The sequence below is a fragment of the Zeus faber genome (genome assembly GCF_960531495.2).
Source record: "Zeus faber genome assembly, chromosome: 14".
Taxonomy (NCBI): domain Eukaryota; kingdom Metazoa; phylum Chordata; class Actinopteri; order Zeiformes; family Zeidae; genus Zeus; species Zeus faber.
The window spans coordinates 5,534,558-5,559,375 of NC_137200.1; the positions used below are offsets into that span (position 1 = coordinate 5,534,558).

Below are 24,818 nucleotides of genomic sequence, written 5' to 3' on the forward strand. Positions count from 1 at the left end.
GAGCTGCACGGTATGTCAGGCAGTTTGCCGGCATCTAGGGACAGTTTTTCTCTCTCTCCCTGTCAAAAGTTGATTTCAGAGCTCATTACTGAGTTTGGACAAATGGGGAAGATCCAGAGAGGATCACTGTGAAAGCAGCAATATTAACTGGCTTCCCCAAACTGCACCACAATTTCCCTTTAACGAACAGATTTTTTCTAAAAATGTCTCTTCTTTACGACACGCAATGGTTTGAAAAGTGTTATTTTTCTTATTCTTAACTGGTATTGTTATAATGGGACCAAGGTGGACTGAGATGAATGTGTTTTCCCATACTGTCATCCCGACACTGCTGTAAACACCTTGTGTTTTTACTAAAGATATTATTTCACATGTTCACACAAAACATTCCGCCAATTTTTTTTTTTTTTATTAAATTCACAACATATTTTGTCTGTGGGGAGAGTCGCCGCCTTAAAATGGGTACCTTGGAGAGCTTTGCAGAGGCCTTGACTGTACACCTAGAGATTTTAATACAATTTAATTCAGAATTTGGATTGAAAATAAATCTAGGCTCTGATTTAGTGACCAGTGAAACGAGACTCTGATCCCCCATAAGGGACGGACGTGAGTTATTGCTTTCAATTGTCATTTCCAAAACTGGTTTTGTGATTCTTGGGACAATCTGGATTTGTGTTTGTGTGTGTGTGTGTGTGTGTGTGTGTGTGTGTGTGTGTGTTTGTGTGTGTGTGTGCGTGTGTGTGTGGAGAAGGAGGGCAACTGTTTATCTTAGGAATTACAGAGACATCCATCAGCTGCTGAGTCCCCCTCGCTGCATCTGGGACCCAGACTGTGCTCAAATTAATCCAGGGACTGATTCCAGAATTAGACTGAACTTACCCCTCCACATGAGAAAAAAAACAAAGAAGAAGAAAGAGAAAGTCCCAACATTGTTGCGAATGCGTATGTGAATGAGTATTTACAATAAATAAAGTCCCCTATTTACAAAGGTTTTTCTGGTCATATCAGTACAAAAAGTATGATTTTGACGTTAAGTTAGTCTTGGGTGGTCGCCGAAAATGGGACCTGCTACAGTTTGTACTGTGAGTCGGACTTAACTCGGCTGCGGTTTGAAAGTTATTCAAACAGACACACTCGTTTACAAGCTTGAATCGAGTCCCGATTCCTTCCTGCGACGCTGGAGATGAGCTCATCCTCCTCAGTGACATGATGGAGCGCACCGTCTCATGCATGTGGTTTTAGGAAAACCCAGCACATCTGCACATGGCTTAAACATTATGTCATATTAACACAACTGTAATTACACAAGCCCTGTCATTTACCCAGGACTGGGTTACTGGGGAATCACTGTGTGAGTAAATATAAATATATATATATGTGTGTGTGTGTGTGTGTGTGTGTGGGGGGGGGGGGGGGGGTATTTTTGTATGTATGTTAAGGTGGATGTATACGTTTGTGTATTTGCAGATACTTTTAGTGGGACACCATCTCATTTTTTTCACTTCACACTTCACTTCACATTGCGGTTGGTGAACTTTTGGTGGTCTACAGCACAAGGCCCAGAAAAATGGGAATGAAGGATACAAATCACTCGGTTATAAAAAAAAAAAAAAGAAAAAAAAAAGATTGGTGCTTAGTTTTTAAGCGCCAATGTTGCAACAGCATGAACACTTAACCAAACAACTCAAAAATAAAATAAAATTGTAAACTATGGGAAGACATCCTGACATTTCTGCCAGACTTCATATCAACAACAAAGCGTAAAATATGTCTGACTTCTATGCGATTAACAATTCAAACAGTTGGGTAGACCGGAAAATACAGTTAAAAATGTCAAATTACAGAATATTACCCTGTTGTATCCCATAAAATAGAACTAAAATATAGAGAAAAATATAATTATTAGAAATGTAAATATTTATTATTAGTCGAACTGTAGAGCTGTGTGAATTACACTGAATGGATTCACCATTAGACATCAAGCACTAAAAATGCACCAATATCCTAATAACCTGTGTAGGCAGGCCACGCCCCTCCCTCTGCTGATGACAAAGCCTGGGTCAACCTTCACCCTTCAACCACACCTAACCCTAGCCCGAATCCTAATCCTAATCCCTAGCCATAACCCTAACCCTAGACCTAACCCTTAACCCTCTGAGACGATCCTATCTCAGTCAGGTCTGTTTCATGGAGCCCAGACTGCGCGATCCAGGGGAGGGAAGAAAAAAAACAAAGAAAGACTTGACTTTGCCTTTTATTGGTGTCTGGAAGTGATAAAGGAGACAAAGAAGGATCCAGAGCAAGAAAACAGCAAGAAACAGACTGTTTGAAAAAAAAAAAGGGGGGAGGGGGCAGAGAGAGAGAGAGAGAGAGAGAGAGAGAGAGAGAGAGAGAGAGAGAGAGCGAGAGAGAGACCCACCTCCACAGGTTGGCAATATTGCATTGCCATATCACTGTTGTCTCGCCTTTCTCTTATTGTGGCGAGAGAAAAAGGCAGGTAACCTCTGCTATACAAGTCCATTGAAAGGTGTTCTATAAAAAAAGTAGAAGTATGAAAATGTATAAAATAATGAAACAATGAGTCAAGGAGAACATTTCAGTTTGTTCTCCTATGGGAAAGTATGTGTATACTCTATACTGTATATACAATGTATGTATTTAATTAGGGACAGAAGCCGTCAAAGCCATATCTAAATTGTGCTTGACTACGTAATGATAACATGTAGTCACAAAATCAGGCTGCATAAACAAGCTACATCTCATTTTAACCCCCTGTCAGAACAGGATTGATGGGGTTTGTATCAGAATTGATCTATTTCTTTCCTCTGTCATCATGTGTGATTGAATTTGCCGCCAGTTGGAGCCAAGTCCCGGGCGAGGGCGAGGGCGAGGGGGAGGGCTGATGTTCCTTTTTAAACGTAAGCCATCTGTCCGATTTTCGAGAATGGCCTTCACTGAAACAGACTCGGGGGAAGGCAGATGATGCATTGCATATGTCTGAAACCTCATCGATGTTGTAGCGAGTTCGCTTCGCCTGGAACCTCGGCTTTTTCGATTTTAGAGCTGCAATCCTGGAGTAAACATTATCCACATGTACTGCACACTTCTGGCATTTCTACGTTTACATACACTGTTTAGGGCAGAGGTTACCAACCACCAGGCTGTGGATCAGGGCCAGGCCATGGGGCATTTGCCATCGGGCCGTGAGAAGTCGGGGGGGGGGGCGCCTTGTTTAGTCTGTGCTTTTTTTTTGTTTTTGTAAAGCCCAATAATGTTATAGGATCTACCATTAACATGCATTAAATGTGCGTCTAGCCCCCCTAATCAAAAGTTCAGAAGCAATCTCCGCTCCGCTGTGCGATCAGAGCCATCTCAAATCAAAACCGAGCGAGCGAAAACAAATAAAAACATGTGCTGTGTGTTTTTATTTTAGATGTATTTAGCTTCTGAAGAAAATTTGTAAAAAAGTAGTGTAATTATCTTATACATAGACTATTTAAAAACAAATTAATTGACAGGGACATTTTTTACATTCATTGTCACAATTCTCTCTCAATTTCTCCAAACTGTTCATCTAAAAATTGTCATGTAAAAACACTACGAGTCAGCAATGAAAATGGGGAATTTAGCAATACAACCAAACATACATTTCTTTAAATAACTTCTCGCATGCACCAAGTCAGACCGCTGTGAGTTTTTCCACTGAACACAGATTGTGGATTTGTCCCCCATGACCTGCACTGAACTCCTGATGGAGCGCCCAGTTTGGAGAAAAGGTTGAAACCTACCTACGTACGACATGGGGCGTGAGTATAAAACAGGGAAAGACATCAAACTATTCCTCTGAACTCGCTTTTAAGTGCCTGAGGTTTTACATTGTCTTCATCCAGCAGTGCTCGAAACGCCTCTACCCACTGGCCTGCAAAACCACAGAATTCATTTATTTCTCGTTGCCATTCCCCGTATTCAAAGGTGAAGGTCGCCTTGTGGGTGTCTCCCCATCCTTCACTGTCTCTCTCTAAATCCCTGTTTGATGACAATCAAAGAGCAGCCCAAACATTATGAGGATCACCTGGCTTTTAATTGGGGACATAAAACCCAAAAACACACACACACACACACACACATAAACATACATCCTTAAATATGTCATATATTGTAGTTTGAGATTAAAACCAAGAAAATGCATGTTGAAATTCATTTTCAACATGCACCCCCCCCCCACCCCTTATTTTATGGGTTCTTATATGGTTTACTGTGTTCTGAGTCATGGTCCATGTTTTCCATTGATGTTTTAAAAGGAATGCTTGAAGCTCTGCCGTGCACGTGCTGGTGCCTCCACCTCAGGTAACACCCCACCCCACCCCCACGTCCAATCAGATCAGCACATCAACACAAATCACAGGCAATAGGTTGGTACCGTATGGCTCCAAAACGCAGGAATGCACACAACAAAAAGTCTGGGATGAAGAGAGCGAGAGAGTAGAGTAGAGAGAGTAGTTTTTTTCCTTTGAAAGAATGCTTGGACTTATCTCATTTAAAGCCACTGAATCCGACAACATATCATATAAACTTTGGGAGCCACGCCCCTCCCCCCCTCGTGGTCGCCATTAGTAGTGCATGTGTCTGGATTTCACTTAAAATGTCAGAGAAAACCGGAGAGCTCGGTCTCCTCTTGTTCGTACTGTTGCATAGTAGTTGGCTCTTCAATTGATGAGGGGTTGAATCTTCTTTTATATAGTGTTTGCAAAGTTGACCCAAATAAAAACAAAACACACACACAATTCAATAATAAAGAGATTTATTGATTTGTGGATATATTGATACCTAACGTTATGTTCTCTCCGCTTATTTTATTAGTTTTAAATCAAATTACAATAACTCTAGTTTGGTTTCCGGTTCTAGTGTTGGGTCCAAACTTTTTGAAGAGTTTACATTTTTCGACGCTGCTGGACCCTCAGTCAGAGACAGAAATCACTCATCACAGAGGATCGGATCATTCTGTGTGTCATTTCTGACTCTCCATGAGAAATGACTGAAAGAGACTGCCGGTGAGTTACTGTCCTTTGTCGAATTCAATACAAAGGCGGCTTCAGTGCGGAGACCGCCTGTAGAGTTGTGTAGATTACACTGAATGGGTTGGCAATCAGGCATCAAACATTAATAGTACAAATAATACTGATAAGCCATGTAGGTAGGCCACGCTCACCCTCGTGATGGAGGATTAGGCTATGTTTTTTTTTTTTCAACATCCGGATTTACCCTCATCTTCACCATTCACTTCTTGCGCGTGCCTGATCTTTGCATTGTTGCCGTGAAAGGCAACATTGTTGGGGCCCTGTCCCCAACAGTGGAAACAAACTATAGAGGACCACATGCATAATGCAAATAGATTGAGTGGCTGTTTGTTATGAAGTATACAGAAATCACTTAACTATAAAGAAAATATCAAATACGTGATTTTAAAAAAAATAATAATAATACGAACGGATTGGACTTTATACAGCCTTTGCAGATACTCTTCATGACTTGTATCAACGCTGAAATACTGTCATTTTTCCCCATAACTGGTAATTGTCCTAGCAAATTTTGTAGCGTGTTCAGAGCCTGGTGGACAGTCCAGTGGAGCAAGAAATTACAGCGCTGCCGGCCGCAGAGCCAAACAAGCCCCGTTACTAAGCAACTTTGAGTGTTTATATTCAAAGTGGACTAAATGTTTAGAGTGGATGTGGACAGGACGGTACAAGCACTACAGCTTGAAATACTTTCCATCCAGCCAGCAGCCTGCTGCCTTGTTATCTGTCTTTATCTACGATTCTGCAGTGTGGGAAGTGGATACATCCCTATATTGACCCAGTATGGTGGTCGATTTCCCACTGGATTAATGAATTTCAAGTGTAAATTAGAAATGCATTTCATGCATTGATAGAAATACCATCTTTTGGTCTGCATTTACTTCAAAACGATTTCCTAAGGTTTCACTTTGGGTTTTGTTTTTTGTATGCAAATGCACAAATAATCGCACCATTGGTTTGGTCTTCAGCCAAACAACTCTATCAAGATCAATATCAGAACGGTCCAAAAACTTTTCAAACACGTTGATTTGCTCTTAAAATGGGCAGTGGAGGAAAATAAACTGTGATGGGGTAGTTTCTCACTGCAACACAGTAAAGATTATAAATGGTCTTTTGATATGGGGAATGGCCAAATTTCCCAATCATATGCCTTGAAAGAAAACATTTTGCACAGGGAATTGAGTGGACAGTTAATTTATTCAAAAAAACAAAAACAAAAAAAAAAAAAAAAAACTTGGTCTGCCAACACAACACACAATCAAATTCCTGCTGTGGCAGATTTGGCAATTTTGCCATCCACGTTGTCAAACTGCCACTAATGCATTCTGAACCTGCGATGGAGACAGTGGAAGTGTCAGGCCTGTGGAAACCATCAGCAAAGTCCTGTCGAGTGGAGAAGTCGACGTGTTCAGAGGATTCTGAAGTTTCCTTTCTCTGACCCACTTTCTCTTTTCCTGAATTTTGCAAATATTCTCTTTTTGGCAAAGTTTTCCCACCCCCTTGAACTTTACCCACACACTCTCTCTTCATCTTTCCACCTTTCTGGCGAGAGAGTGGATAAAAAAAAAACAACAACAACAATTTATCTTGTTGTTCAGCCATAAATTCCAAAACTCTCTCATAAATAGTTATGCTTGTGTTTTTTTTAAAGCACTTTTAAAGTTGCATCTCCTGTATGAATTGTGCATTACAAATTAATGTGTTGATCATTATAATGTAGGTCAAGTTACACCACCTGTATAACTCAATGTTTTTTGTTACTATTATTAGAGATTTACACCAGAGACCACTTGAACCTGGCGTCATAGTACCCGCTAGGAGCACACTCAGTCCCACGACACTAAAGACTAGCCGCGTCGTACGGAGACCAAAGGGGCAATAGAAGTCAAGCCAACACCCCCGAGCTCCGAAAACACCACAAGTTTGAATCCTAGAAAGGACGGACAAGAGCTACTGTAAGTCTGAGCTCACCCACTCCCACCACACCGAGATGCCATCCCCATGCATCCGAAACACAGAGACACACTTTCTTTTCACGCTATTAATTTTATTTATATCTTTACAAAAAAAGAGCGTACAAGAGGATCCAAGAACAAAAAGTAAAATAATAAGTTAAAAGGCACAGGAAAGAGGATTTCTGTGAAAGCACATGGAAATCATAAAAAAAAAAGGACACATAAAGATGCCAAGGCATGTGAGTGACTTGTTATACTGTATATGTTAAAGAAACCATGACAAGCCAAATATGTACAATAAAAAAAAAATAAAAGTAAACAAAACCCTAAAAGAACCAACATGGCAGCGATATATTTTCATATCATTTACAAAGAGAACCGCTGTGTTTGGCGTAGCAGCAGTTTGTACATTTACACAAAGGCAGATGTCCAACAGGAAATATGTGAGAAATAAAGATTCAATTTTCATTTCGATCAAAAAGTGTTGGAAGAGTGTCTTTAAAAGAACGTCTGGATAAGAACGGGATCACTTCCCCTCCACCCATTCCTCAGTTCTTTCCTTATTTACAACCAGTCAACTTGCAGCAATGTTACCGTCCCAGCCCTCTGCACCCTATTCCTTCTACTTCCTCTCTAGGGCCGTGCCCACTTCCAACGTCTCGGTTTCCCTAGAAACACATATACTGTACGTATGTTCATAAGGAACAGCTCCAAAGTCGCTGAACAAAAATGATTCTTCTCCATCTACGGATACAAGACTCCAGGTCCACACACTTATTTCAAGAGGTGTCCTAAAGGAAATCCTCACCGCAGAGGAATAGAGTTTGGTGCATGACTGCATAATAAAATAAAATCAAAAATGCTGAAACAAAACATTTCTGAAAATTAGACTATGATGATGGATTGTCCTTGTTTGTGTAAACAGAGGAAACCATTATTTTGTATTGGTCAAAACGGACAGAAAATAAGATTAATTTCTAGTACAAGTAATGGGGGGAGTGTAACAGTTGCAACATTCCTCCAGTGTTACAGACTTAATGTTGCATGTTTATTTTGATCTCCTATCACTGTTTAGAATGTTTTGTGTTACAAATTATTTTGTTGATAAGTTATTGCTTATTTCTCCAACATACGACGACTGAGAAGCGAAGAGTGATAATGATGCGAGGATCCACTAAAACTAAATGCAGAATGTGTAAATACAGCTCAACGGCGGTATGTGCGAGTGCAATAAAGTAAAAAATAAAAAAATAAAATTAAAAAAAGTTGGAATCTCTGGAAGGTGGAGATGCTGCTCGGTGAGAAACTGCACTTCTTGCTTCTTGTATCCACAAAAAGAATTCAACCCCACCGAATCCCAAAATGCGTGACAACCCAAACCAAAAAACAGCGGTGAATGAACCCCGGCTCCCGATTTCAGTTCATTTTAAGGACAAATCGCACGAGTATTTTTTTTTGTTTTTGTGAATGTATACAATAATATTCCCCCCAGAATGTGTTGTGAAACTGATATCATTAACAATTGCCTCTTGCATCAGAAGAACCAGGATGTGTTTATACCAAATGTTGTGTTACTTCACATGTGCTGACTGATTTGCGATTGAAATGCAAAAAAAATTATGTTGTAATGTGAAAGATGAATGAATGACGGAATGAACTGCAGGTCTGGTAAACAGCCTAAGGAAATAGTTTTGTTTTTTTTCCTTTTTTTTTTGTGATTTGGCCAACGAACCCACGTGAGTGGAAAATATATCAATATCCATTCAGACTCTAGGATCCACCGCAACTAGGATCACGACAAACCCCAAACTCTCTCATCGAGCACCCCCCCCAACTACCTCAGCATTAACCACTACTATCTCTAAAACTCAAAGAAAAGGCTAGTAGGACTCTATACCTCCGTCCACCATATTGCATATTCCAGCCCCCTCTCTCTTTCTCAGCCCACCTCAGACCAGCTCCACCTTGGAGTTGGGGTAGACCGCCACCACGTCGTAGCCCTCGGGCGGCTGCACGCGGGCCTTGGCGTGCGTCTCGCAGTACAGGTTCTCCTCGATGAAGAAGTAGCCGCGCTGCTTCAGGTTCAGGGCGCAGTCATCACAGACGAAGCAGTCGGGGTGGTACAGCTTGTCCCGGGCCTTCACGATGGTGCCCCTGAAGGGAAAAAGATAAGATCCAATGGAAATCCAGCCGTTGCAGCAGCTCAGTGGGACATGAAGTACAGAGGGAGGGGATCTACAGGTACACCAAATTCATAAATATATACATTCAAAAAAACAACAAAACATTTGTAATAAGTTATAAACAGCTCAACAAAATAAAATAAGTAGCAAGCTGATAAAGTAATAAACAGCTTGAGAAAATAAAATAAAATAATAAATAAATTAACAGAGTAGTATATAGTAGCATATGGAAATATGGAATGACAATGACAGCAGCATGTTTATTAATAATTGTTATTGAAGTTGTAATTGTCGTTAAAGTGACAGGGAGTAGATGACAAGGTGATGGAGACTGAACTGAGGGAGAGAGTGGGAGGAAGACAGAGGGAGAGACGGGAGAGAGAGAGGGAGGGAGGGAAGGAGAGAGGGGGGAGAGCGGAGGAGAGAGAGGGAGAGAGAGAAAGGGAGTTGAGGGGGAGAGAGAGGGAAGGAGAGGGTAGAGAGGTGGAGAGAGAGGGCGAGGGAAGGGGAGAGAGAGAGAGGGAGGGGAGGAAAGGATAGAGGAGGCAGAGGGAGAGCTAAAGGGAAAGTGAGAGAGGGAGGGAAAGAGAAAGGGAGTTGAGGGAGAGGGCAGGAGAGAGGGGGGAGGGTGAAAGGGAGACGGGGGGACAGATGAGGGAGAGAGAAGGAGAGAGGGGGAGGGAAGGAGCGAGGGTAGGGTGATGATTTTTTTTTTTGTTTGTTTTACTTTTGAGCTGTTTTCTTTGGGTATTGAAATATATTTCAACAGAACATGATAGAGATCAGCATGTGAGCAGGTCTTGAATCCATCCCGAATCAGAACCAGAACAAATTCAATCCCGAGGCAAAGCCGACGATTTGGCCAAACTTTTAAGTGAACGCAGGCACTCCAGGAAATTCAATTTAGAGTTTAGGAACCCACCATTCCTTTATATCCCTATTACATCCTGCACACACAAAAGGGGGTGTATCGCTCCACAGCAGCGGTGGGGTGGGGGGAAAACAATATAACTACAAATAGGATATTAAATACGAAAATAAGCAAAATGCTAATTGAATAGCATCAATAGCTGCCTCTGTTTATGGCACTAATTTGTCTCCTGAATGTAAAAGCATTGTTTTTTGGTTTTTATCACACTCTCCATGTCGTCGGCTATGGAAATGTACAGCAGCTGTTCCCAAATAAACATTTGGATATTTGCCACCGCAGGTTCTTGATCAAACTGCACCGCATTCAAGTCAAAGTCAGACGTATTTGGATTAGTTCTTTATCACGGTTTTCATCTCAAAGGGGCTTGATAAGCCCATGGTTCAATTCAAAAAGGAGCGTTGATGCTCAGCCAGGCCGGGGTTTAACTTTCATTATTCCTGATGGATGTGGGTTCTATACTTCCCAGTAGCTTTATTTTTAGAGGATTTGGAAAACGCAACCACCACTTTTTCTTCTTTTTTTATTATTTGTTCCAAGCTTGTCTTGACCACATTCACTCCATGGCGACACGTTCCCCCACCAGGTCCGACAAAGCTTTCTTTCTCGTTGATGGGAAACCTGCATGACATCACTGTTTACCTGCAGCTGTTTTTAGACAGAGAAGATTAGCTCTGGCTACGGTTCCCATGGGGGAAAGTTCAGTGTGTTTAGGGTGTGTGTGTGTGTGTGTGTGTGCAAGTGTGTGTGTGTGTGTGTGTGTGTTCTGCGAATGTATTTACATGCACGCAACGAAATGGGTGTGGATGAGTGTTTAGTTTAATCGTTATGAATTGCGCTGTGGGAAATGCGGAAAATGCGTCCCCTTTTCTCAGCGTTTCTCAATGAGCGAATGCATGTTGCTGCACGTCGACTCCCCGAAAGGTGAACCTTAAATGTGACTTAAATGAGCCCAGATGATGGGCTTAACAGCTCCTACAGTTGTAAAATGGAAAATGATGGTGCTCTGAGTCTTTTATTACGAAAAAAACAACAACATTTACCACCTTTGATGATTAGAGTTCACTTGCAGGTTATACAGGTTTAGAATGGCAGAAAAACACCCACCCAAAAAGGTGAGTTAAAAAAATCAAACCTATTAAAGATTCCATTCAAGCAAATCATTTCTCATTAAATGTTGATAATATAATGGTACTGTCATATTCCATTTGTGAAATTAATCAAGGGGTTGAATGATTACTTACACAATGCCAGTACAGCAGCGGATGCACTGGGGTAGTTTCTGTAGCCCGGGGATTGGGCTGGGGATGGGGATGGGGATGGGGCCGCCCAGTTTGGGGATCGGGGATCTGACCGGAGAGCGCAGGTTTCTCATTCTCTCAGTCGGGGAAATACCTGGAAATGGCAAAAAATAAATAAAAAATGAATGAAACATATGGCAGATTATTGTTAAGTAAACGCCCCTCGCCAGCAGTGGAATTCCAGAATTCATGTCACGCAAAATTAATTACCCTTAATTTTAGTATGCATCTAGGGAAGGTGTGTGTGTTTGTGTGTACATGTGCCTCTGTGTGTGTGTGTGTGTGTGTGTGTGTGGGGGGGATACGGTCAGCTCAGTGATACAAAGATGGATGGAGTATTCCCCAACGTTCCTCAATGGGAAGCACTAAGGGTCGACCTCGGGTCCCCGTGGAGTCATCGCTCACCAACTGTGGCCTTTTTCCACAGGTGTGCATTACTCCCATTGGTCACGGGGGCGCCTCGAGTTATTCTACACATCTATTTAAATGTCCATTCTTTTGTCACTTAAACCTAGCTTACACATTCTTTTGCATTTGTGTCCACTTGCTTTTACTTAACCCTCTCCACCCTCACCCACATCTAGCTGTTACTGTTCCTCTCCAGTGGTCTCTGGTAATATTTGAATTCCTCTTTCTCATTCCCATTTTGAATTGCTCCTAGTCTATTTTACAGCCTCCATGTGGGCATCTCCTCCTCTCCTTCAACATGCTCCAACAATCCAAATAAGCTTATAACCAACAATGAACCTGTGCAACATGGGTTTGGATGTGAAATGACCATCACCCTAAACATCACCCATCAATCGGCATGTTGTGTGTGTGATGTGTGCTTGTAATGTGTATACTACATTTGCATGAACATCTTCATGAGTTCCTAGTAGGAATGCTCAGCGATGCCAACCACTCCACAGCATAGAATCAAGCCCCAACTGCAAACACTAATATCCTACTTGCTCACACAAACTGTGAACCACGTCCATGGCCTCGGCTGGTGGTTTGAGGGGAAATGCCATGAACTTTCAAGAAAATGGTTGGTGAATGCAATGACTATTACACATTGAGGGGTATGTGTGGAGAGCCAGATCGCTTTAAAGGCCCCCTACAGCCAATTTCACATACCGCTTTCACGCTCAATATTTCTTTACAAGGAAGAAGGTGGTGGTGTTTGCAAATGTTTTAATGTGGAGTATTTTTCACCTGCATATGATGAAAGCGAGATAGATCGATTTATTTGACAATCATAAAATACACATAATACTGCTTCACCTGAAGACAGTTATCACATACACTTTCAAACAGTCTGGGATTAAATGACACAATAAAGCCCACAGGCTTATTTCAATAGAGTTTGAAGTAAAGGTTTCATTTCATGATGAGAGGGTGCACCAGCCTGTATAACCACAAGTTAGTGCAAAAATGCAAATGGCACCAGGGGGACTACGCCCCCTATTGGCTCACCCACTAGCCCTCCAACTAGCAAAGCTTTTTTTCCATGAAAATAAATCAGATATAAACATATTGGTGGAACTATTGGAACACCTATCCTGTGCTTTACACAGACATCTTAACAACAATCACCTTGCCACCCTGACACCTTTCTCCCCAGAGTGATAAAACCCTAAAGACATGAGTCAGGGTAAGACACTCCTGTCGATGCCCCTGAACAAGGCTTTGGTCGAGACCTCGAATTGGTCCGCGGGCGCCTTTAGGTGGCAGTCCACTGCTCCTAGACACGTAAGATACCAGGATGGATCAAATGCAGATAGCTAATTTCCCCACAGGGATTAATAAAGTATACCATTAAAGTAGACTGTAATGTTCCATATTCCGAGATCCACTTACGCTGCAGCATTTGTTGGTGTGCTACGCCAACATTTTCCAATGGTTCCATCTGGCCACCCCATTCAAACAAAAGGAGATAACAATCTTCTTGTTTTTTAGTTCATGGTGCTCCTCCTACATTAATAGACGAGCTAAACAAACTTAAATTCTCCATTCATTGGAACTGGAACACTGTGGTTGCTGTGTATTGTTGGTAGCTACTACTTTCCCATGGGAGGGAGTTTAACTATTAAGAGCTATCAACTCTGACCATCAGGCAGTTTTAGTGATGCCTGACCGGAGCCGAGTGAGTCATTAAAGTGCACGGAAGTGGACGGAGTTTATAGGTTGGAGCCATTCCATGGTTCCTGTGCACCAGGGCTCAATGGACCAGGACAGCAAAGAGGAGGACTTCCTCTCCACTGATGGTGTGCCAGCCAGGTCTACTTATCCCCAGCATGCCTCCCATCACCGCCGCTAACCGCACAGCCTTTAGAGCCTCGAAGCACTTTCCTGCCCCGTGTCAGGCTCGGCTCTTAAATTTTCCACGCCAAGTTTTAAAGTTGAGATGCGCTGGATGTGTTTTATATGGGATTAATGGCTCTATTACATAATGACACGGTATGGAGGTGAAGCTTTTGAGCTTCCACAAATGAGGTGACTGATTATAGGCGGCCTGATAGGAGATCTAAGTGAAGGAGGATACTCGTCAGGTCTTGTTTCTGTCTTTTGAGACAGTCAGCCATACAAGGCAGCCAGACTGGGGTTTTTACCTCTATTTGGCCGGGCGTACGGACACTTTATTTTATTTGACAGACGATTACACCCTGTCCAAGGACTACACGCAGAATCACGCAAGGTGACATTTAACATACAGGGTGAGCTGAGCACCAGAACTAATAGAAAACAGAGGCAGTGGGCGTCTGGTCACAGACTATTTATGCCCCTTCCAAATTTTAAAAACATGTCTTTGAAAATCCTCAAAGAAAGCAAGCAAAGAAGTCAAAAAGTTGGTCAACCGTTCAACCATTATCTGAAGGTTCAGGCACGAGGCTACCAAAAAAAGGGGAAAAAGGTTTAAAAGTATAAAGAAACCCTGTTTCACCATCCACCATCGTTATGGAAATAGCTGACTATATATTAGGGAAAGGCATGACGTAACTATAAAATGATAATTTGGATTATTAACATATAGCAACTTAGCCCAGCCTGAATTATGTTTATTCATATCAAGAGAGAATAAAAACTCAAATTGAGGTCTTTAAACTGGAACATTTGCAATTGAATTCCTAATTTCACGAACAGGTGATAAATCAAAAGTATTTGTAGAACGAAATGGTGTTCACGTGTACATTAAAAAGTGATGGATGTCCTTTTCTAAGTAAATTTGATTTAAACGGACACGGCACGGTTTCTATCCTGTGCAGAAGACTTGTTTTTACATGTTCTCCAAAACAGGGATTTAGTGATATCCATCACAGTGTCCTCAACAGCTGGGAAATACCCCAAGTTGGCTCACATAAAATGAGGTATTTCTTCTTTTTCCTTTATTTTTGAGAAATAAACACAGTTGGGTCATGCTCAGTGTGTAAACTTTTCATATTCCTTTCGAATCCTTAAACAAACAACCGACTCGAGAGGTCGGGGTTTCCACGGTGAACAGCGGCGATTCGCTTTTTCCTTTGTTTTTCCAACTACCTAACTATTTTCGAGTCACTATATGACTTGAAGTAATATGATATCAACTGCCAACATGCTAGTGAAGCGTACGGCTGTATTTTAAATATTTAGTTTTTCTGTTGTTTTTTTAAGTAACTTTGTCTGATATCTTTACAACCATCATATTATTTTAAGGTTCTCTCTCTATTTGGGGATTTGACCTTCCATTGCTACTCGTTAAAATATTTACTTTATATTGTATTATGTGCGGTATTCCGCTTCATCTTTAGTATATGTACTGGCAATAATTTTACACAATAAAATATAATAATATAAAAACAATATAGTATAAAATGATATAAAGATAAAATTTCATATACTATATACAGTATATATAACATAAAATAAATAAATAATTGTATTGCTTTATCATAATAAAACAAATTCAATATAATATAAAACATATATAATATTACTTTATAAATAACCTTTGAAACATGAACCTCAACCAGATGTTACAGGCAGTGTTTTGGTCTGTAGTTTTGGGTCACAATATTTACCCAAGGCGGTCTCAAACTCATGGTTTCAATTTAAGTTCAAGTAACTTGCTGTTTCAAAGGCCTTCCAACCCCAGCACAGACAGTCCCACGTCACCTACCTCTTCCATCAACACCGCTGTCCAATCAGGAAAGTCCGCCTGTGGAATTCTGGGTAAACCGACACCTTGTTTGCGTTTAATTTTAAAAGACCCCGAATGTCAACACGGGGCCACAACAGGAGGTTTTTTGTTTTGTTTTTTTTTTGCTTTTGAAGAGGAAGCAGCGCTTATGGGTGATTTAGGAGCAAAATGTTTTAGTGAGTGCAACCCCCCCGCAAAAAAACAGGGTGACATGACAGCGACATGTTTCTTATGGGTTCAGTTGACTCAGCGAGGCACCGAAGAAGTCAAAGGGTCAAGTCTTAAGAGTCTCAGGATGTAAAATGAACTGACCTCAGCAATAGGCAGGACACACACAGACTAAGTAACAGAAAGAAAGTCCCCCCCACCCCTTGCCAAGGCCTTTACAGTGTCTTTGGGACCCTTATGATCAAAAAGTTCTCCGACGTGGCAAACCGCGTAGTCAACCCGAGCGATGAGGAAATCCGTGAGAAAGTGATTCAACTTTCTACTCCACCATTGCTTCTCAATTTTCTTTCCTCGATCCAGCCACTCCTGGGAGTCAACCAATCAACTTTTTTAGCAAACAAACAAACCAGATCATCTGGATCATGGAGGCAGAGGATGGATCATGGATCCATTCTGTCTGCATCACATGACCAAGCCCCCCCCCCCCCCGGTCATGTGATGGAGAGAGAGAGACACAGAGAGAGCTTGGCTTGGCTTCTCGGAATGCAGAGCGGTCAGAGGGCAGGCAGGAAAGCCATGTTTCCCTACTTTAATGTGCCTTTTTAAGAGGTTATTTTTGTAGTGAATTTGCCTTAGCTAAGCCTTCCCCCACGTGCATGTCCATCCCTCCTCTTCCTCCCCTCCTCCTCCTCCTCCTCCTCCTCCTCATTTTCCTTCCTCTTTCCTTCTATAAAAGGAAAGCTATGCCAGGGACTGTTTGAGCAGAGTAAGCTGTGCCTCTGCTGCCTTCGGGCTCCAGCGAAACAGCAACTCGGCTTTGAAGGGGCAACATTTAACATACTGTCCCTACGCACCTCCATGATCAGTGACAACAAGGCATTGAGGCGATCCGCATCAAGGCGTACCAGCATCTGTGCTCTGTTCTGCTCCGTGGGAAGTGAAGCCATTCACAGACTGGGACAGTGATTGAGGGCTGTACAAGTCAACGGGACCTGACCCCCTCTCGTTGCCGTCATTAAGCCTGTCACGCAAGATTACACACACACACACACACACGCGCACACACACACGCACGCGCACACGCACACGCAGATTCTACCTCCGTCCTCAGCCTCCAGTATGCCCTGCAGGTACTTGAAGGAGCCGGACTGCTTGGGCTCGGAGACAGGCTCCACGTAGTCCTGCAGCATCTTGTAGACATGCGACTCAGCGTCAAAACTGTTCCCCTGCCCGGTGCTGCTGCGACCCCCTGCCGGGGAGTGCACGGGAGACTCGGTGCTGACGGAGGGAAGAGGGAATAATTAAAACAACAACCTATTACATGTTATTTCAATAAGGACATTGACAATACGGTCGTGGAAATGGCCACGTCAATATTCTAGACTCGGGAAACGAATGCCCTCATTTATGGCTTTCGGTATTAAGGGCTCAGTTGGGGTTAAGTGTCTGTAATTCCATTCCAGGTTCAACATGAGCTAACGCTTTGAAGAAATTGGTGGAGTCTTTAAATTTAAGTCTCCAAGTAGCAGGGAACCAATGCTAGGATTTTAGTGGCTGTGTGATGTATTTTGTTTTTATACGTTCAAAAGTCTTTTCTTTACCAGCTGCAGATGTGGAACCGACTTTTGAATAACATGGGAATATGCCGCATCGCCGTAGTTTAAACAAGATGATAGAACACATGAGATATCTTTGAAGCTACATTTTCAAAGAAGATTACAAATCCTGCTGCTGTCCTGTTTATTTAACAGGAACAGTCACTGGTCCATTTCCTGAATCAGACCGCCCCACATGTCCTGCTAAGGGCCCAAATGGATGCTCAGTTGGAGAAAGGAGGACAAATCATTCGGGTGGAATTTGAAGGGAGGCAGACAGCTGAAGAGCATCGCACATGTTATTCTAGACGTTGTCGACCACTAAATCTCAGGGATCCAAGCAGCGTGGCTTTTTACCTGTTCATCAAGTTGTTTAGAAAAGTGTCATAAACAACTTCTAAATACTAATCTACCGTCGTGGTGTTTTTACAGCAGTTCGGTTGTTCCTCCGTATAATTCTCAAAACAAACATCAGACATACAGCTTCAATAGTTTGCATGCACCCTTCACATTCCCATATATGTCTGTGTGTGTGTGTGTGTGTGTGTGTGTGTGTGTGTGTGTGTGTGTGTGTGTGTGTGTGTGTGTGTGTGTGTGTGTGTGTGTGTGTCTTTTTTCCTGGCCTTGCGATGGAACTCTAACATTTTACACGGCCGTGTAAACATCACCACAGCCGCTGGTGGACGTGTCCTGAACCTGTCATGGTGGACTGCAGAGGAGAGAGAGTGTGCTTCTGTGTGTGCGCATGTGTGTGTCTCAACAGGGCAATCAGGCTGTTTGAGAGACTGGCCTGTGACGTACCGCTGATGCAGTCTTGGGCCACGCCCCCCGAGGAACTTATAAATGTTACAGCCAAATTGAGGCTCCTCCACTCTGGCTACCACAGTAAATCCAGGGAGATATTTTCTGTGGTAAAAGACACAGCGCTGGTGTCTGATGAAGCTTGTTTGCCTGGAAAAGCTCCAACAAAGTGGTAATTCTCAAAAAAAAGGGTTTGAGTCATGCTGTTTGGGATGGAATTGATGATCGTCCATTCATCTCTAGGAGGCTCTCTAGGGGGCGTGGCCAAAGAGTGCTATTTCACAGTTCAGCCAGGTGGTCAGGTGGTTTTGGTTGAGTTATTAATGTATATACATAATCCGTATACATTATAAATCAGTGGGATTCCCCTTGAAAGCAGCAGAAGTTGACAGAACAGCGGTATTCCCCTTTTAACACCTAACATATTATCTCATCTTATGTGTGTGTGTGTGTGTGTGTGTGTGTGTGTGTGTTCGTTGGTGTGCTCCCCAACCTGTGGGTGGCGCTGCCGAGGCTGAGCCCTCCTATTTTGCCGGACAGAGATCTGTCCCCGTTGCTGCCGTTGTGTCCGTACAGGCTGGCCGAATTGTTGTACTGGCTGTGCCCGTTCCCGTGCACGCTCCCATTCCCGTGCACGCCCCCATTCCCGTGCACGCTCCCGTAGCTGTGCCCGTTGTTGGGCCTGGAGTGCCCGTTGTTCAGGTGAGTGGGCGGTGGGGGCAGCGGGGGGGACGGCTGCGGCTCAGGGGTGTAGGACAGCTTCTGGCTGTACCCTCCGTTTCCACTGGTGATGGGGCGGAATTTCTGGGAAGAAAAATACATCAAATAAAAACAGAGCCCATTAGATATAGAGAGAGCCTCCATCCTCAGATGGAAATTGTTATAGCTGTCACAGCAGCACACTAAAGACAGGCAGACAGACAAAGAAACAAATAAATAAATACAGCAAATCTCAAAATTTACAATATACAACAAACCAAAGAGCATAACTTTAAACAGAGAAATTTACAAGGAGTGATGAAGCTGGAGAGGAGGTTTCCCGAGGTCAGTGTCAAAAGGGGAGATAAACGAAGTTAACGGGAGGCCGTGTACGGGTCCCGCCATGTTGTTTTGGTGCAGAGGGAAGAGAGAACAAGAGGATGGGCGCTGAATCCCATGACCTTCCAAGTGGCAAAACCGCTTTTGTTTAAAGAGGCGGAATCCAAATGAGGATTTACATTGGTTTTCCCACGCCGTTTGGACTTCCTTTATTGTATTTACTAAATTAACAGCACTTTTATATGTTTATTCCTAGAGCAGCCAACTGATCTGTCTTTTCCAGGATCTATTTCTATCCAATTCACTTATCACAATCTGACTGAAGTCAGCAATTACCCTTATTTACGCAAATTTGTGGTTATTGTTGTTAACATTGGCGATCTGTGAATTTGAGCTTTTTTCAGTATTTCATCCTTGAGTGTAAGCATCAGTTAAAATGTCTCAATAATTCTGCATTGCATTCAGGGGCAGAAGCAGCCACGGCCACAACTCAGTCGAGACAAGTCAAACTCCTACGGTGACAACTGAACCTTTCTGTGTTTTCATCGTTATTGATACAGAGCTATCAGCACTGGCACATCTCCAACCAATAAATTAACTTGCTTGAACTCCACAGATAAAAGACCCATTACGAGTCCTGGGGTGATGTCACCGCCTCGGATAGCATTTTAGGTTGCGTAGGATATCAGTTTGGAGATGGAGCACAGGGGTTTGAATCACTACAGCGTGGCTGCACATTATCACTGCTTCGCTCTATAAACATTTTAGCTCAACTAAAGAGGGTTGTTTACGACTCGGCCAGAAATAAGAGTTTTTCATTTCTCCTAAGTTGGATTGGCACTGTGTGTTTGGAAGGGAACAGTTTAGTTTCAAAGGCCTTTTACAGGAGATGGAGGTTCACAGCCTCTCCAGACAGACCCCCTGTCATGGAACACACACACACACAGACACACAGACACACAGACACACAGACACACACACACACACACACAGACACACAGACACACAGACACACACACACACACACAGGAGTAAACATGTTGACTCCCTCGTTCCTCTCTCCTGCAGTCAAACCCACTTCTTTAACAATGTCTGAATCCAAATTCTCTTCGAAATATGGATGACAGATGAACCCATCGACCCATTCAACCAGGGCTTTCTCCCAGTGGGGTCCAGGGGACCCCCCACCCCCACACCACCCCAGTGGCCCCTGCCCTGGCAAGATGAGGAACAGTTTCACATGACAGATGTTGACCACTAAAAATGATGTCTCAGAATGTCTGTTGTGACCCAATGACGTAACTCTCAGACAGTAAATACACAGTTTTATTTTCACCCATGGGAAAGAGTTTACTCTAAATAGGGTCTGTGGTCTAATGAGTGTTTATCGGCAGCTACTGTTGGCAGAAGAGTCAAGCATGAAGGCAATACAGGCCTCAGAAGAACCTAGACCCCAGAACACAGCACCTAATCCCCATAACAAATAACCTAGAACCACAGAACAAAGAACTCAGACCACAGAACAAAGGACCAAGACCCCAGAACAGAGAACCTAGATCCTAGAACAAAGAACCTAGACCCCAGAACAAAGAACCTCTACCCAGAACAAAGTACCTATAGCCCACAATAACAGACCTAGATCCTAGAACAAAGAACCTAGACCCCAGAACAAAGAACCTATACTTCACAACAACGGACCTAGACCCCAGAACAATGAAAGTACAACCCAGAACAATGAACTTGGAGCACAGAACTGTGCTTAACTCTCCCATGACAACAACAAAAAAGCCAGCCAAGAGAGAAATAGTAAAGGGACATACAGAACTAGAACATCCAAAAATAAAGACAAAAGGCAGGAAGTATACCCCCCCAGGTCGATAATTCCAGGTTCAGAAAGTAAAAGCCCTGCCATGTTGAGGCCAATCAGAGCAAAAATGTGGAATTTATTGCAGAACTTTACTTTCCACCTCTGCTTTTTTTTGTCCCATTTTAGTCCTTAGTCTAGTGTTTTAGAGAAGGAAATTAACACAATTGCTACTGTGTGAGACTAAAATAAAATCGGAAAATATCGCAAACATTCCATGATCAGACCATACAGGCTCTGTATCTGGGCTCATTTAACATTGAATATTATCGGACCGCAATCAGCAAGGAGGCATCGAGCCTTACACTATTCCAACGTTTCAATTGAGTTTCAATTTCATCCTCTATGTCTCAAGTTTTAAAGACTCTTGGCAGTTCTCCACCAAACCTCGCTCATTCGTGCCTGGGCTCAGAGAATAAAGGAAGCAAGTGAAGGAAAACCCCTTGACAGCGTATTATGTTTCTGTATCCTTGTGTATGACTCAGTAGAGTACAGTTATGACCCCCGCTATGCAGGAGGAGGCCAAATCATCACACACACCAATGCATGTATCGACTTATTTAAAGACTATTATGAGGAAATGTTGGTGACTGGGTCGAAAAGGAACGTTAAGGTGATGAATAACCTCAGTTTAGTTAAGATAGACCAAGGATGATTTATATAAAAAGAAAAGCCTCTTGGACTTTCTTATTTAAATTTTAGGTCTTTTTCATGAATAAAATGGTTTGTTACTGGACATTTTAACATAATCACACAATGAAAGTTGAGCACCTTGGTTAAATTGGTTAAATTGCGTCTACAAAGCAAGTACATGTTATTTTGTCATTCAAAGGAACTAAAGGAGCTGGAGAGAAAAAAAAAAATAAGATCGATATATTGGCTTCATCTTAACTACGACTACAAGTCCAGCAAAAAAGGTCAAACTGCATGCGAATCAAACATTTGAAGACCAGGACAGACGTCACCAATCCAAGAGTTCATCTCTCTTCATCTCCCAAACCTTGAAGGACACGTGGTCTGGTATCGCTGCTTCTGTTTCAAGCCGAAAGCTCCCTTGAACAGCCCATTTATCTTGCTGGCTAATAACAGGCTCCGCACTGGGCCTTCCACGCCGGCTGCAAACAGATATTTTCTGTGAGCAGATGGCAGATTTATAAGGCAGCACATCTGGATCTAGCCTCATAAAAAAACACCAGATTGGCAACATTCCTGATCTGTAAGTGCTTTTAGGATTCTCATAAGGTACAGCGGGTAACTTGGCTTCCCATTAGGTGACTTTAAAGACATTTATTCTCCCGGTCTTAAGATGTTATTTTCAAGGTGACAGTCACCAACGCTGGTCTGGAGTTCGAATCGAATCACCTGACAACTCACAAATCGCCGTACGGTATTTTACCGTACTGCGATTTGATTTTGACAGTTTAAAGTGGATACCGGTATCTCAAGACATTTTTAAAGCAGTTCCAAACTGTTCTCTGACCAAGTTGATAAACGGAGGACCGCTGCAAAAGTACATATTTGATTGCAAAGGAAGTATTTGCGAACTGCTCTGCCTCTTTTGGAAATAGCCACTCTTTCGTTTTCTCCTGGGCTTTCTGTGCATTCTGACTTGGCTACGAGGAATGACAACTCTGGATTTTGGAAAAGGACGAGAGAATGAGTGAGACAGAGGGAATGCAAAGCCGGAACTTTTCATGAGAATCAGGGATGTCTGCCCGTAAAGTCAGAGCACCATCACATTTCACTGACCTGTTTTACACTGGTAGCCAAGCATGGCTCAGGGTTCTGGGTCACTTGCCGTGTGTGTGCGGGCTAGATGGTGTGTGTACGTGCGTGCGTGCATGTCTGTCTGTCTGTGTTTTTTCCGTGAAACACGTTAAGAAGAGTGAATGACAAAAAAGTATGAATTAAAAGTAATGAAGGAAAAATGATTGAAAGAAAATAAGTAATGGTCCAACTCCATTCATCACGCTGACTAAACAGCCCCGATGAATTGCAGTTTAAATATGGGAGGATGGTTTTTTCACAACTACGTACCTCAGCCTAACCACAGGAGAGAAAGAAAAAGAGAGAAGAGTAGAAGTGAAAGGTGAAGAGGGAGCTAAATTGCACACACACACACACACACATACACATACACACACACACACACACACACACACACACACACACACACACACACACACACACACACACACACACACACACACACACACACACACCCCTAAGAGCATAGAAATTAAGCTTTTCACATGGCGCTCTGCACCACTAACCTAATACAAACCGGCCCTTTTACAGCTCCCTGGTCCGGGACTCCGGGGCCCTGGCGTCTCGCTGGCAGGACATGCATTGAGGGCTCTTGGGAAAATAGCTTAGTTAGTGGGACGAATTTGGTACTGGGATGCCCCTAGTGTACCCATGGTCACCCCTCTTGGGAGGAATACATTTAGAAGAGGAAAGTGACGTAGATAGCTGGCATTGGCAGAGTCAAGAGGATGCATCTGCATAAGAACACATGAGAACCAGACTGATCCTGTGTAAGGATGGGTTAGCATAAAATGCTATTATCTTTTCAACAAGTGTCAGTCTGCTGGAGTCCCAACAGTTTATTAATATCCTCTCTTAAACTAGGGCACATTCAGTGAGAAGCCTCAGTCCAACTCCAGTGTATCCCGTATAATAAATTGTATATATCTCCTAAAGACTCTTCTCTTAGAGCAACAGGTAGGTGCTTGAAGAGCATGCATTGAAGTAAACCTATGCACTTGGAAATGACGACATGTAACTAATTTTGCTATTTTAATAACTGAGAATCCCCTCGGGTACAGCAGGGCTTGATGCAGGGGGAGAAGTCACCCATTTCAGCCTTCTCGACTTAGCGGCTGTCCATCCTAAGTTGCAGTTCACCTTTTCCAAACTTTGTCTTAATACCTTGTTTATAACACTGAAAGACGGACAGAGCCGAGCCATCTAAGTGCAAACTGCTCCCAGTGACCCCGTGCACAACCCCCTCCCCGACGTGCTGTCAGCCAGGGAGTGCACAGAGGGCCCCATTAAGACACCCCCCAACACACATTTGGCCCGTCCTGGGGATTACTGGCTGATTAGTGAACACAAACAACCAAATAAGTGGGGTCACAAGTTTATGATCTTAGAAGAGCCTGGGGTGTGAATAAATGTGGAACCACTAAAATGCCTGTGAAACAATGCTCAGTGGGGTGAATTTTCCTGGCAGGATACAAAGCACTAATAGATCCAGTGAAGATATTTTGGCAAACTAGAAGAACATTAAACAAGGCTAATGGCTCTACTATTGTGAAAGAACTAATTAATTCTGGAGGGGTTGCCCATTCAAGTATGTGATCAAAACTTTAGGCAGGAAACTGTTCTTGACTTGTTAACTATAGTTACTACATTGTACATTTATCTGTATGTGGTTGGCCGAACCAAAGACATATTGGAGTATATTTGTGATGCTATTAAACGTGTAGTTTCACATTTAAAAAAAGTTGTTGTTTTTTTGCAAGGCAGACAGATGCAATCCAACTTTGTTCCATTCATAAACAGACCCTGGATGGGGTGCACTTTTCCTGAAGTAAAACAAACTCAGGTTCCAAGCAGTGAAAGAATTACAATCGGTCATGCGAGGACTTTATCTGTCTGCTCCGCTTAATGTCAGCTGGGAGAGTTCTCCTCTCGTTCTCCGCTGCCAGCTCCTCGGCTGAGACCAAGAGGCGCTTGGATTAGGAAA

At 42.8% G+C, this 24,818-nt stretch overlaps 1 protein-coding gene across 1 annotated transcript in view; it reads right to left on the minus strand.

Annotated features, from left to right (window-relative positions):
- Positions 1–7,101: 7,101 nt before the first annotated feature.
- The window catches only part of pdlim4 (PDZ and LIM domain 4), a 45,327-nt gene continuing 27,610 nt past the window's right edge, over positions 7,102–24,818 (minus strand). Inside the window, exons 4-7 of the mRNA XM_080013911.1 lie at positions 18,659–18,969; positions 16,869–17,047; positions 11,386–11,536; positions 7,102–9,184 (exon numbers count right to left, since the gene is read on the minus strand). Of these exons, the coding sequence (XP_079870037.1) occupies positions 8,980–9,184; positions 11,386–11,536; positions 16,869–17,047; positions 18,659–18,969 (846 nt within the window). The 3' untranslated portion in view covers positions 7,102–8,979. The remainder of the gene's footprint in view (positions 9,185–11,385; positions 11,537–16,868; positions 17,048–18,658; positions 18,970–24,818) is intronic.